Below are 15,000 nucleotides of genomic sequence, written 5' to 3' on the forward strand. Positions count from 1 at the left end.
TGTGTCAAGTGCCAAGTTGTATGACAGAGGTATACGCTTGCAAAATGTTAATACTTTAACATGCTAACAGTTAAAAAGGTAAGCATGTGTCATGTACCAAGTTATATGACTATGCTTGAAAAATTAGCTATACAAGTTAGCACGCTAACAGCCGGGTGCTAACAGTATGTGTCATGATGCGAGTTATAGGACAATGCCTGAAAAAATAGCTATACAAGTTAGCATGTGCCATGTACCAAGTTATGAATATGAGGTGTACGCCTGCAAAATTAGTTATGAAAGTTAGCATGCTAACGTTAGCATTTGTAAAGTAAAAGTTGTGACTGAGGTGTACGCCGGCAAAATTTGCTATAAAGGTAAGCATGTGTCATGTACCAAGTTATGACTATGCCTAAAAAATATTAGCTGTACAAGTTAGCATGCTAACAGCTGGGTGCTAACAGTAAGCATGTGTCATGTCGAGAGTTATGACTCTGCCTAAAAAATTTGCTATACAAGGTGGCATGCTAACAGCTTGCATGTCATGTACCAAGTTATGACTATGCCTGGAAAAATTAGCTATACAAGTCAGCATGCTAACAGCTAGGTGCTAACAGTAAGCATGTGTCATGTCGCGGGTTATAGGACTATGCCTGAAAAATTCGCTATACAAGTTAGCATGCTAACAGTTAGCATGTGTCATGTACCAAGTTATGACTATGCCTGAAAAATTAGCTATACAAGTTAGCATGCTAACATCAGGGTGCTAACAGTAAGCATGTGTCATGTCGAGAGTTATGACTCTGCCTAAAAAATTAGCTATACAAGGTGGCATGCTAACAGCTAGCATGTGCAATGTACCAAGTTATGACTCTGAAGTGTACGCCTGCAAAATTAGTTATGAAAGTTAGCATGCTAACATTAGCATATGTCAAGTAACAAGTTGTGACTGAGGTGTACGCCTGCAAAATTTGTTAAAAAGGTAAGCATGTGTCATGTACCAAGTTATGACTATGCCTGGAAAAATTAGCTATACAAGTTAGCATGCTAAAAGCTGGGTGCTAACAGTAAGCATGTGTCATGTCGCGGGTTATAGGACTATGCCTGAAAAATTAGCTATACAAGGTAGCATGCTAACAGCTAGCATATGTCAAGTAAGAAGTTATGACTGAGGTGTACGCCTGAAAAATTTGCTAAAAAGGTAAGTTATGACTATGCCTGGAAAAATTAGCTATACAAGTTAGCATGCCAACAGCTGGGTGCTAACAGTAATCATGTGTCATGTCGCAAATTATAGGACTATGCCTGGAAAAATTAGCTATACAAGTTGGCATGCTAACAGCTAGCATGTGCAATGTACCAAGTTAAATGACTATGCCTGAAAAATTAGCTGTACAAGTTAGCATGCTAACAGTTGGTTGCTAACAGACAAGTTAGCATGCTAACAGACAAGTTAGCATGCTAACAGTTGGGCGCTAACAGTAAGCATGTATCATGTCGAGAGTTATGACTATGCCTAAAAAATTAGCTATACAAGTTAGCATGCTAACAGCTGAGTGCTAACAGTAATCATGTGTCATGTCGCAAATTATAGGACTATGCCTGGAAAAATTAGCTATACAAGGTAGCACGCTGACAGCTAGCATGTGCCATGTACCAAGTTATATGACTATGCCTGAAAAATTAGTTATACAAGTTAGCATGCTAACATCAGGGTGCTAACAGTAAGCATGTGTCATGTCGAGAGTTATGACTCTGCCTAAAAAAATAGCTATGCAAGTTGGCATGCTAACAGCTAGCATGTGCCATGTACCAAGTTATGACTATGCCTGGAAAAATTAGCTATACAAGTTAGCATGCTAACAGCTGGGTGCTAACAGTAATCATGTGTCATGTCGCAAATTATAGGACTATACCTGGAAAAATTAGCTATACAAGGTAGCATGCTGACAGCTAGCATGTGCCATGTACCAAGTTATATGACTATGCCTGAAAAATTAGCTATACGAGTTAGCATGCTAACAGTAAGCATGTGTCATGTCGAGAGTTATGACTCTGCCTAAAAAATTAGCTATACAAGGTGGCATGCTAACAGCTAGCATGTGCAATGTACCAAGTTATATGACTATGCCTGAAAAATTAGCTATACAAGTTAGCATGCTAACAGCTGGGTGCTAACAGTAATCATGTGTCATGTCGCAAATTATAGGACTATGCCTGGAAAAATTAGCTATACAAGGTAGCATGCTGACAGCTAGCATGTACCAAGTTATATGACTATGCCTGAAAAATTAGCTATACAAGTTAGCATGCGAACAGCTGGGTGCTAACAGTAATCATGTGTCATGTCGCAAATTATAGGACTATGCCTGGAAAAATTAGCTATACAAGGTAGCATGCTGACAGCTAGCATGTGCCATGTACCAAGTTATATGACTATGCCTGAAAAATTAGCTATACGAGTTAGCATGCTAACAGTAAGCATGTGTCATGTCGAGAGTTATGACTCTGCCTGAAAAATAATCTGTACAAGTTGGCATGCTCACAGCTAGCATGTACCATGTACCAAGTTATATGAGAATGCCTGAAAAACTAACTATACAAGTTAGCATGCTAACAGCTGGGTGCTAACAGTAAGCATGTGTCATGTCGCGAGTTATAGGACTATGCCTGAAAAATTAGCTATACAAGTTAGCATGCTAACAGCTAGCATGTGTCATGGACCGAGTTATAGGACTATGCCTGGAAAAATTAGCTATACAAGTTAGCATGCTAACAACTAGCATGTGTCATGGACCGAGTTATATGACTATGCCTGAAAAATTAGCTATACAAGTTAGCATGCTAACAGCTAGCATGTGTCATGTTCCAAGTTATATGACTATGCCTGACAAATTAGCTATACGAGTTAGCATGCTAACAGCTAGCATGTGTCATGTTCCAAGTTATATGACTATGCCTGACAAATTAGCTATACGAGTTAGCATGCTAACAGCTGGGTGCTAACAGTAATCATGTGTCATGTCGAGAGTTATGACTGTGCCTAAAAAAATTAGCTATACAAGTTGGCATGCAAACAGCTAGCATGTGCCATGTACCAAGTTATGACTCTGAGGTGTACGCATGCTAGTGTTAGCACTGAACTCAGTGGCCTAGTGGTTAGAGTGTCCGCCCTGAGATGGGTAGGTCGTGGGTTCAAACCCCGGCCGAGTCATACCAAAGACTATAAAAATGGGACCCATTACCTCCCTGCTTGGCACTCAGCATCAAGGGTTGGAATTGGGGGTTAAATCACCAAAAATGATTCTCGGGCGCGGCCACCGCTGCTGCTCACTACTCCCCTCACCTCCCAGGGGGTGATCAAGGGTGATGGGTCAAATGCAGAGAATCATTTCGCCACACCTAGTGTGTGTGTGAGTGACAATCATTGGTTCTTGTGTGGAACAACTACATAACGTTGGTGTTGCTGCCCCAGGACAAGAAGGCGGCCCAGGAGAAGGAGCGCGAGAGCAGGATCGCCGAGGCCGAGGTGCAGAACCTGCAGGGCGTCCGCCACCAGGAGGGCCTCAAGCTGGCGCAGAAGCTCTCCCAGCGAGGTCTTCAGATCAAGGAGATTTCCTCCGACGGCCACTGCATGTACCGCGCCGTGCGGGACCAGCTGGCACGGCGCCGCCAGGTAAGTCGTTTCCCCGCCCGACTTGTGTCCGCCGTCTTGTCCACGCTGACCTTTTGGTATTGGCCCTCCAGCCCGAGTTAAGTGTGGAAGAGCTGCGGGGTCGCACGGCGGCGCACATGAGGAGCCACGCCCAAGACTTCCTGCCTTTCCTCAGCAACGCCAACACAGGGGACGTGTGCACGGCAGGTGTGGTCACATGTCGGGTGTGCAGGTGAATATTCCTGCTCATGGGCGTTGTCTTCCAGAGGCGTTTGACAAGTACTGCGCTGATGTCCAGCACACGGCAGCTTGGGGCGGCCAGCTGGAAGTGAGTCCCGCCGTCTTTTTTCACCTGTGCTCTAATAATTATGTCATATACTGCAAGAATAACATTCAATAAGACGCACTATTTTAAGTCGAAGGGCACAACTCTCTATATAAAATGTTTAATATAATAATTTATTTTTTCAGTATTAGCAGGGAATATACAATAATAATCCCAATTATTTTTTATTATAAAAAGACAAGATATTTTCAGTAAATACTCCAATATTAAAATGTTTTGTTCAACGCAACAATAATACATTAAATATTTTTTGAACAACCCACCCAAATAATAATCATTTTTAATTTAAAAAATGCATTTAATTTACAACATATTTGACGTAAACCCTATATTTGTGTACTCTGTTATTTTTGTTTTAATAAATAAAATCATTTTTGGAAACCCCTCCCAAATAATAATATCAATAAAGTTAATTATAAAAAATGCATTGAATTTTCAAGTAAACCCTATATTTGTATACTCATTTAAAAAATAATTTTTTTAGAAATATATTTAATTTACAATATATTTTCAGTGAATCCTACATTTGCATACTTTATTTTTGAATATTGTAATTTGTTTTTATCACCACAACATTAATAAATGACATTTTTTGGAAATCCTCCCCAAATAGTAATAATATTTAAAAAAAAACATTTATTTTGCAAGATATTTTAAATAAACCCTACATTTGTATACTCTAATTATTATTTTTTTTTATCACCACGGCATTAATAAATTAAACGTTTTTGAAAAATACACAAATGATGATAATAATAATAATAATTTTAAAATGCCTTATATTTATTTTGTTTTCAATAAACCCTTCTAAATATTTAATTTGTTTTATTTTTTTAATCACCAAAACAATAGACTTTTTTTTTTTTGTGGAAAACCCACCCAAATAATTCCATTAATATTGATTAAATTAAACAGATTTATTTTGCAAGATATTTTCAATAAACCTTATGTAAAGTTACTCAATTACTTAATATATATTTTATAATCACCACAACAATAATAAATTACTTTTTCAGAAAATCCACCTAATTAATATTAATACAATTATTTTTAAAAATGCATTTAACTTACAATACATTTTCAGTAAACCTTACATTTGTATACAATACTATTTGAAATATTTGATCATTTTTATCACCACAACAATAATAAATGAAATACTTTTTGTAAAACCAACCTAAATGAGAATAATATTAATTAAAAACAGATTTATTTTTCAAGCTATTTTCAGTAAACTCTATAATTATTATTATTAAACCCACCTAAATAACATAATTATTTAAAAAACACATAATTTACAAGACATTTGCAGTAAATCGTTCATTTGTATACTTTATTATCTAACATATGTAACTATTTTTTTTATCACCACAACAATAAAAATGTTAATATTTTTTGGAAAACCCACCTTAATAATAATAATAATAATAATAATAATTTCAAAAATGCATTTCATTTACAAGATAACCCTACATTTGTATACTTTATCATCTAAAATGTGTAAATATTTTTTATCACCACAACAGCAGAAAATTAAATATATATATATATATAAAAAAACAACAACTAGATAATAATAATATTTTATAAAATGCATTTAATACACAAGATGCTTTAAGTCAACCCGAGATTTGTATACTCTATTTTTAAACTGTTCTAATTATTTATTATCAGCACAACAATACTAAATTTTTTGGAATTCCATTTAAATAACAATATTTAAAAAAATACATTTAATTTACAAGATATTTTCAGTAAATCCCATATTTGTATACGCTTATTTAAAAATATATATATATTTAATTAAAACAACAATAATAATTGAAATATTATTTTTAAAACCCACCTAAATAATTATATTATTAAAAAAAATGTACAATGTTTTTGTTTACCACCACAACAATAACAAATGAAGATTTTGGAAAACTTCCCTAAATAATTATTATAATTGGATTTATGAATTTTTCTCCAGATTTTTTTCAGGATGTTTGAAAATGTTGCCATTGAACAAATATTACAACTTTTAAAAAAACATTCATGTTGTTTTTTTTTGGTAAGTGTGCCAAAGTACGCAATAGAAGTATTAATATTAATATTAGTTGTGGTCAAACAGCTGCAAGCTCTGACCAAGGTTCTTCAGCTGCCAATCGATGTCATCCAGGCGGACTCCCCTACTATCAAAATTGGGGAAGACTTTGACGGCGACGCCATCACTCTGGTGTAAGAACACTGTCATTTATTTTATGTTCATATATATATATATATACATACTCTTTTAAAAAAAAAATCTAGATATTATATATTAAATATTATATTAATTGTATTTGTTATTGTATAAATATAATATATTTATATGTATTATAATAAATTGTATTTGTATACTTGTAATGTAATTAATGATATAAATACTCTATATTCTAAAATGGACTTGACTTACTTGTCCTGTGCAGCTACATGCGTCACGCCTACGGACTGGGAGAACACTACAACTCTGTGGAGCAGCTGAAGGAGCCCAGCGGCGTGGAGAGCGCCTGAGAAGAAAACGCAACGATCAACCCGACGAAATGGACATTTGTTCAAATCATGTCCCACGACACAGAAGCCAACATGGAGGACAGGCAAGCCTCCCAGCAATATCAATAGCAAATAAAGTACACAAAAAAATGTCTGCGTGTACCCTTCTATTAGTCACAGGACATTACGGCATCAATCATGTATAAACGCAGACAATATGTGTCAAAATATTGGTTTTCTCAAAGGTAATTGAAATTATGTGCGCAAGTAGTATAAGGTGATTAATCAAAGGTGTGATTAATTTGAACACGAACATGTAAACTCATTTGTGCAGTGTTGGGTGTCATGCTGCTCTTCTACCGCCAGATGGCATCAAACACCGTGACATCCTGTAATCAGAATCACTTTAAGAGGAAATTAAAAAAATGTTCATTGACGTCTGCAAAAAATGCCCATATATTGAATTTTAATATGTACACTAACAAATCATTACCATAATTAGTAACCTTTGACAGAATGGGCATTTTTAATCTTATTCCATCTTTCACTTCACTTTTTAAATGTTGCCATTAGATAGTGCAGTAGTTTTAAGCTGTCAACTTAATCCACTATTTATTTACATACACGCTTCTTGCATTGGCCTATCATTAGTTGTTGTCTTGCTGCTTTTCTACCACTAGATGGCAGCAAACACTGAAACATCCTGTAATGAGGACATTTGAAATATTTTAATTGAGATTTAACGTTAATTGACATTTTTTGCAACTCTTGGGTCTGCAAAATTTGGCCATATTTTGTGATGTGAGTATTTTAGTATAAAAGTTGTCATATTTAGACAGAAAAATCACTAACATAATTAGTTAAATTCGGCCAAATTTTCAACTGTAGTCTTATTCTATTATTTTTTATTTCACTTGTTAAATTTTGCAATTTTTCACATTTAACTATATCCACTATTTATTTACATATTTTATTAGCCATATTCATAATTAACACTTTAGGCCTCTCATTAGTTGTGTTGTCATGCTGCTTTTCTACCGCTAGATGGCAGCAAACACACACAGAAACATCCTGTAATGACATTTGAAATATTTCAATTAAACTTTAACGTTAAGTGACATTTTTTGCAACTTTGGGTCTGCAAAATTTGGCCATATTTTGTGATGGGAGTATTTTAGCAAAAAAATTGTTTATATTTACACAGAAAAATTACTACTAAATTTGCAACTGTAGTCTTATTAATTTTTTTTTATTTCACTTGTTAAATGTTTTGCAATTTTTCACATTTAACTATATCCACTATTTATTTACATATTTTATTAGCCAAATTCATAAAGTTAACACTTTAGGCCTCTCATTAGTTGTGTTGTCATGCTGCTTTTCTACCGCTAGATAGCAGCAAACACACACGGAAAAATCCTGTAATGAGGACATTTGAAATATTTTAACTAAACTTTAACGTTAATTGACATTTTTTGCAACTGTGGGTCTACAAATTTTTTTTTTTTATATAAGTTAGTATTTTAGCAAAAAATTGTCATATTTACACAGAAAAATCCATCCATCCATCCATTTCCTACCGCTTATTCCCTTCGGGGTCGCTGGAGCCTATCACAGAAAAATCACAACCATAATTAGTTACATTCAGCAAAATTTTCAACTGTAGTCTTATTTTATTATTTTTATTTTACTTGTTAAATTTTGTCATTTTTCACATTTAACTATATCCACTATTTACATATTTTATTAGCCATATTCATAAAGTTAACACTTTTGGTCTCTCATTGGTTGTGTTGTCTTGCTGCTTTTCTACCGCTAGATGGCAGCAAACACACACTGAAACATCCTGTAATGACATTGAAATATTTTAATTAAACTTTAACGTTAATTAACATTTTTTGCAACTCTGGCTCTGCAAAATTTGGCCATATTTCGAAATATAAGTGAATATTTTAGCAACAAATAGTCATATTTACTGTAGTCTTGTTAATTTTTTTTAATTTCACTTGTTAAATGTTGCCATTTTTCACAGTTAACTATATCCACTATTTATTTACATATTTTATTAGCCATATTTATAAAGTTAACACTTTTGGCCTCTCATTAGTTGTGTTATCTTGCTGCGTTTCTACCGCTAGATGGCAGCAAACACACACTGAAACATCCTGTAATGAGGACATTTGAAATATTTTAATTAAACTTTAACGTTAAGTGACATTTTTTGCAACTCTGGGTCTGCAAAATTTGGCCATATTTTGAAATATAAGTGAATATTTTAGCAACAAATAGTCATATTTACTGTAGTCTTGTTAATTTTTTTTAAATTTCACTTGTTAAATGTTGCCATTTTTCACATTTAACTATATCCACTATTTACATATTTTATTAGCCATATTCATAAAGTTAACACTTTTGGTCTCTCATTGGTTGTGTTGTCATGCTGCTTTTCTACCGCTAGACGGCAGCAAACACACTGAAACATCCTGTAATGAGGACATTTGAAATATTTTAATTAAACTTTAACGTTAATTGACATTTTTTGCAACTCTGGGTCTGCAAAATTTGGCCATATTTTGTGATGGGAGTATTTTAGCAAAAAAATTGTTTATATTTACACAGAAAAATTACTACTAAATCTGCAACTGTAGTCTTATTTTACTTTTTTTTTTTTAATTTCACTTGTTAAATGTTGCAATTTTACACATTTAACTATATCCACTATTTATTTACATATCTTATTAGCCATATTCATAAAGTTAACACTTTAGGCCTCTCATTAGTTGTGTTGTCATGCTGCTTTTCTACCACTAGATGGCAGCAAACACACACGGAAACATCCTGTAATGAGGACGTTTGAAATATTTTAACTGAACTTTAACGTTAATTGACATTTTTTGCAACTGTGAGTCTACAAAATTTGGCCATATTTTTTTTATATAAGTTAGTATTTTAGCAAAAAATTGTCATATCTACACAGAAAAATCCATCCATCCATCCATTTTCTACCGCTTATTCCCTTCGGGGTCGCGGGGGGGCGCTGGAGCCTATCACAGAAAAATCACTACCATAATTAGTTACATTCAGCAAAATTTTCAACTGTAGTCTTATTTTATTATTTTTATTTTACTTGTTGAATTTGGCCATTTTTCACATTTAACTATAGCCACTATTTACATATTTTGTTGGCTATATTCATAAAGTTAACACTTTTGGTCTGTCATTAGTTGTGTTGTCTTGCTGCTCTTCTACCGCTAGATGGCAGCAAACACACACTGAAATATCCTGTAATGACATTTGAAATATTTTAATTGAACTTTAACGTTAATTGACATTTTTTAATTGAACTTTAACGTTAATTGACATTTTTTAATTGAACTTTAACGTTAATTGACATTTTTTGCAACTCTGGGTCTGCAAAATTTGGCCATATTTTGAAATATAAGTGAGTATTTTAGCAAAAACTTGTTATATTTACACAGAAAAATCACTACTAAACTTGCAACTGTAGTCTTTTTTTTTTTTTTAATTTCATTTGTTAAATGTTGCAATTTTTCACAGTTAACTATATCCACTATTTATTTACATATTGCGTTAGCCATATTCATAAAGTTAACACTTTAGGCCTCTCATTAGTTGTGTTGTCTTGCTGCTCTTCTACCGCTAGATGGCAGCAAACACACACCGAAACATCCTGTAATAACTTAACGTTAATTAATTTTAGTTTTATTTATTTACACTTAAAAAAAACACTTTATATTACACTTACAATATAATTTTTCCTGGGCTATGTTACAATTATAATGAAATACTGCATGTATAGGTTTAATTGCACATATTTCTCAACTTAATCCACCATTTATGTTTTCATTGACATATTTTGTGCGATTGAACTATTTACATTCGACAACGTGAAAGGTTTCCTTCATCACGTGACACATTGCAGCGGAGTCACCTGGCGACGGAGGAGGAGACAGGAGTGCGTTCTCCACCCGGGAAGCGGCGTGAAGTGGCCATGCATAAAACATCAGCTTTAATTGCAAGGCCACAAACTAATGACTTTGGACTGGTTAACAGCGGGGGAGCCGTGCAGACCCAATGAAAAATCAGCACGCGGGAGAGAGCGATGGCGAGGAGGGAAAAAAAGAAGCGCAGGCTCTAATTGATGAATAATTGAAGCGGCGAGCTGTGGGGCATAATTGTGACATTTTCTTTCAATCAATTTCCAAATGGTGCGGGGGTGAAAACGGAATGAGAAATTGCTGCCTAGAAGCAGACAATAGGTATTTTCCAGGGGCAAACTATATATATATACAATGTTTGTTTCATCTGACATCACATGGACAAAGATAAGACCTTCTGGAGGTCAGATGAAACAAAAATGTATCTGTTTGGCCACAATACCCAGCAATATGTTTGGAGGAGAAAAGGTGAGGCCTTTAATCCCAAGAACACCAGACCTACCGCCAAGCATGGTGGTGGTAGTATTATGCTCTGGGCCTGTTTTGCTGCCAATGGAACTGGTGCTTTAAATGGGACAATGTAAATAGTTTTCTAAGTGCTCCAATCACTCTATCACAAAAAAAGAAGAGTTCAGGACCGCATAAAGAAGCTGAATAGAAGGTAAAAGATAGGAAATGGAAGGTACTAGAGATGCGCGGTTTGCGGGCACAACCGCGGAGTCCGCGGATTATCCGCGTATCGGGCGGATGAAATTTAAAAAAATTAGATTTTATCAGCGGGTCGGGTCGGGTCGGGCGATTGAAATAAAAAAAAAATTAGATTTTAAATAGATTCAGGCGGGTGGCAGTTAAACCAATTCGGAAATATATATACATAGTTAAATGTTGTTACCCACATACGAAAAACGAGCAGGCACCTGCAGCATATGCCACAACAGAAGAAAAAAAAAGAAAAGAGATGGACACTTTTACGGAGCGGAGAAGGCCCCCGACGCCTCGCCGGGGTCCGGGACCGAGGCCCCTTCCCCCGAGAGGGCCCCACCAGGAGCCGTAGCTGAGGCGATCCGCGAGAAGGGCCCGACGCACGTCCAGGGTCACCACCGCGCCCACCGCACCGACACCCCGCCTCGTCCGCCTTCGCCGCGGCCGGCGTCACGCGCAGCAGGTAAGCAGCTTACCTGCCCGCCACCCCCGTGGCCGGGGGCTCGTAACAGGGGTCACTCCGCGCGCTCCGCCCGCGCAGCTTACCTGCCCGCCACCCCTGTTGCCGGAGGCGCGTAACAGGGGTCACTCCGCGCGCAGTGCGCTCACGAAAGGGGTGGGGCTCACCCTGGTTGATATAGACAGCAGCTAGGACGGTGGCCATGGAAGTTGGAACCCGCTAAGGAGTGTGTAACAACTCACCTGCCGAATCAACTAGCCCTGAAAATGGATGACGCTGGAGAGTCGGGCCCATATACCCGGCCGTCGCCGGCAGTGAGACGCGCTTGGAGGTGCGCTCAGCGCGGCTCCCATATGATTGCGCACTGGTGTGCGTCTGGGTTGTGACAGCGTGGCACGCGAATGTCTGTGCTGCGTTGGATCAGTCTCCTTTCTTTAACAGGCAAAAGCTTTATAACCTCACTAATGCCTTGCATCGTCTATATTAGATATATAACAACGGGCGGGTGCGGGCGGATGCAGTTCTGATCAAATGTTAGATCGGGTGGATTGCGGATGGTTGACGACTTTCTGATGCGGTTGCGGATTAAATAATTGCCTATCCGCGCATCTCTAGAAGGTACTGAATGAAAGGTAAAATAAGGTGGAAAAAAGGTAAATAGAAGGTGAAGGTAGTAGCAAATAGAATATAAAATAAAGTCAACACAAGGTAAATAAAAGGTAAAAGGTGAATTCATGTTAAAAAAATGGCATGTAGAGATAAAATAAGGTAAATAGAAAGTAAGTAAAGAGTAAAATAAGTTAAATAGAAGGTAAATGAAATGTAAAAAAAAAAGGAATAGAGAAATTAAGGGACGGTCAGAGAAGGTGAAAGACAGTAAATAAAAGGTAACATAAAGAGTATAGAAGATAATAGAAGGTAAAACATGGTCAAATAAGGTAAATAAAAGGTACATAAAAGGTAGAAGAAGAATATTGAAGGTAAAACAAGGTGGAAGAAGGTCAAAGATGGTAAAAAGAAGGTAAAATAAATTAAATAAAATGTAAAATAAGGAATGTATAAGGTAAAAGTACATAAAACAAGGTAACATGATCAAAGAAGGAAGATAGAAGGTAAAAGAAGGCAAATAAAAGGTAAAAGATAAACACAAGGTAAAAAATGGTCAAAGAAGCTGAATAGGAGGTAAAATATGGAAAATTAAATGTAAATAGAAGGTAAATAGAAAGTAATACAAGAAATATTGAAGGTAAAAGGCGGTCAAAGTTGGTAATAGAAGGTAAAAGAAGGTAAATAGAAGGTAAAACAAGAAATATTGAAGGTAAAAGGAGGTCTAAGATGGTAAATAGAAGGTAAAAGAAGGTAAATAAAAGGTAAAAGATAAACACAAGGTAAAAAATAGTCAAAGAAGGTGAATAGGAGGTAAAATATGGAAAATTACATGTAAAAGAAGCTAAATAGAAGGTAAAACAAGAAATATTGAAGGTAAAAGGAGGTCAAAGATGCTGAATAGAAGGTAAAAGAAGGTAAATGGAAGGTAAATAAAAGTTTAAAAAAAAGGGAACAGACAACATAAAGGGCAGTCAGAAAAGGTAAAATACATAATTAAAATGTAACATAAGGAGTATAGAAAATAATAGAAGGTAAAACATGGTCAAATAAGGTAAATAGAAGGTACATAAAAGGTAGAAGAATATTGAAGGTAAAACAAGGTGAAAGAAGGTCAAAGATGGTAAATAGAAGGTACATACAAGGTAAAATAAATTAAATAAAAGGTAAATAAAATGTAAAATAAAAAATGTATAAGGTAAAAGTACATAAAACAAGGTAACATGATCAAAGAAGGAAAATAGAAGGTAAAAGAAGGCAAATAAAAGGTAAAAAAAAAGAATAAAGAAGGTAAAAGGTGAATTAATGTTAAAAAAATGGTATGTAAAGATAAAAGAAGGTAAATAGAAAGTAAGTAAAGAGTAACATAAGTTAAATAGAAGGTAAATGAAATGTAAAAAAAAAAAAAGGAATAGAGAAGTTAAGGGACGGTCAGAGAAAGTGAAAGACAGTAAATAAAAGGTAACATAAGGAGTATAGAAGATAATAGATAGTAAAACATGGTCAAATAAGGTAAATAGAAGGTACATAAAAGGTAGAAGAAGAATATTGAAGGTAAAACAAGGTAAAAGTAGGTCAAAGATGGTAAATAGAAGGTACATTCAAGGTAAAATAAATTAAATAAAATGTAAAATAAGGAATGTATAAGGTAAAAGTAGATGAAACAAGGTAACATGATCAAAGGAGGTAAATAGAAGGTAAAATAAGGTAAATAGAAGGTAAAAAATAAACACAAGGTAAAAATATGTAAAAATATGTAAAATTAAAAGTAAAAGAAGCTAAATAGAAGGTAAAACAAGAAATATTGAAGGTAAAAGGAGGTCAAAGTTGGTAAATAGAAGGTAAAAGAAGGTAAATGGAAGGCAAATAAAAGGTAAAATAAGTTAAATAGAAGGTAAATCAAAGTAAAAAAAAAAGGGAACAGACAACATTAATTAATCAAATGTAAAATAAGGAATATAGAAGATAAAAGAAGATAAAACAAGGTAAAAAATGGTCAAAGAAAGTAAATAGAAGGTAAGTAAAATGTAAAATAAGGAATGTAGGAGATAAAAGAAGATACAACAAGGTAAACAATGGTCAAAGAAGGTAAATAAAAGGTAAAACAAAGGAATAGAGAAGGTAAAGGACAGTAAAAGAAGGTAAAGTAAGGAAGATAGAAGACAAAAACCTATAAAAACAAGGTAACAAATGGTCAAAGAAGGTAAATAGATGGTAAAAAAGGTAAAGGAATGTAAATAAAAGGTAAAATAAGTTATATAGAAGGTAAAATAGGGTAAATAAAAGGTAAATAAGATATGTAGAAGGTAAAACAAAGTAAAAGACTTAAAGAAGGTAAATGGAAGGTACAAATAAATAAATAATACATGGAAGGTAAAAGATGGAGGTCAATGAAGGTAATTAGAAGGTAAATACAAAGTAAAAAAACGTTAAAGGAGTTGTGTTGTAGTACTGAAGTATTTATAACAGTATGTTGAGGTAGTAAAGTGTATATTTCCACTTGTGTTGTAGTACTGAAGTATTTAATATTTATATTTATATATCAGAGAGTATTTGAAGGTTGATGTCATGACTTGATTAGCATTCTCCTCGCGTCTCATTCTAGCAGGAAATGACATTTAGCTTCCACGCATGGACCATCTTCATCCATCTTGCTCTCACACACACACACACACACACACACACACACACACACACACACACACACACACACACACACACACACACACACACACACACACCTATGCATACGCACACTTACACGCACACACACACACTT

General features: G+C 35.0%; 1 protein-coding gene across 1 annotated transcript in view; it reads left to right on the plus strand.

The window, feature by feature from the left end:
- Nucleotides 1-6,661, plus strand: part of otud6b (OTU deubiquitinase 6B) — an 11,392-nt gene extending 4,731 nt beyond the window's left edge. The window contains exons 4-8 of the mRNA XM_061931066.1: nucleotides 3,455-3,655; nucleotides 3,727-3,841; nucleotides 3,901-3,962; nucleotides 6,094-6,200; nucleotides 6,431-6,661. Coding sequence (XP_061787050.1) covers nucleotides 3,455-3,655; nucleotides 3,727-3,841; nucleotides 3,901-3,962; nucleotides 6,094-6,200; nucleotides 6,431-6,515 — 570 coding nt within the window. The 3' untranslated portion in view covers nucleotides 6,516-6,661. The remainder of the gene's footprint in view (nucleotides 1-3,454; nucleotides 3,656-3,726; nucleotides 3,842-3,900; nucleotides 3,963-6,093; nucleotides 6,201-6,430) is intronic.
- The last annotated feature ends 8,339 nt before the right edge of the window (nucleotides 6,662-15,000 follow it).

This window comes from Nerophis lumbriciformis, linkage group LG37 (genome assembly GCF_033978685.3).
Source record: "Nerophis lumbriciformis linkage group LG37, RoL_Nlum_v2.1, whole genome shotgun sequence".
Classification (NCBI taxonomy): Eukaryota; Metazoa; Chordata; class Actinopteri; order Syngnathiformes; family Syngnathidae; genus Nerophis; species Nerophis lumbriciformis.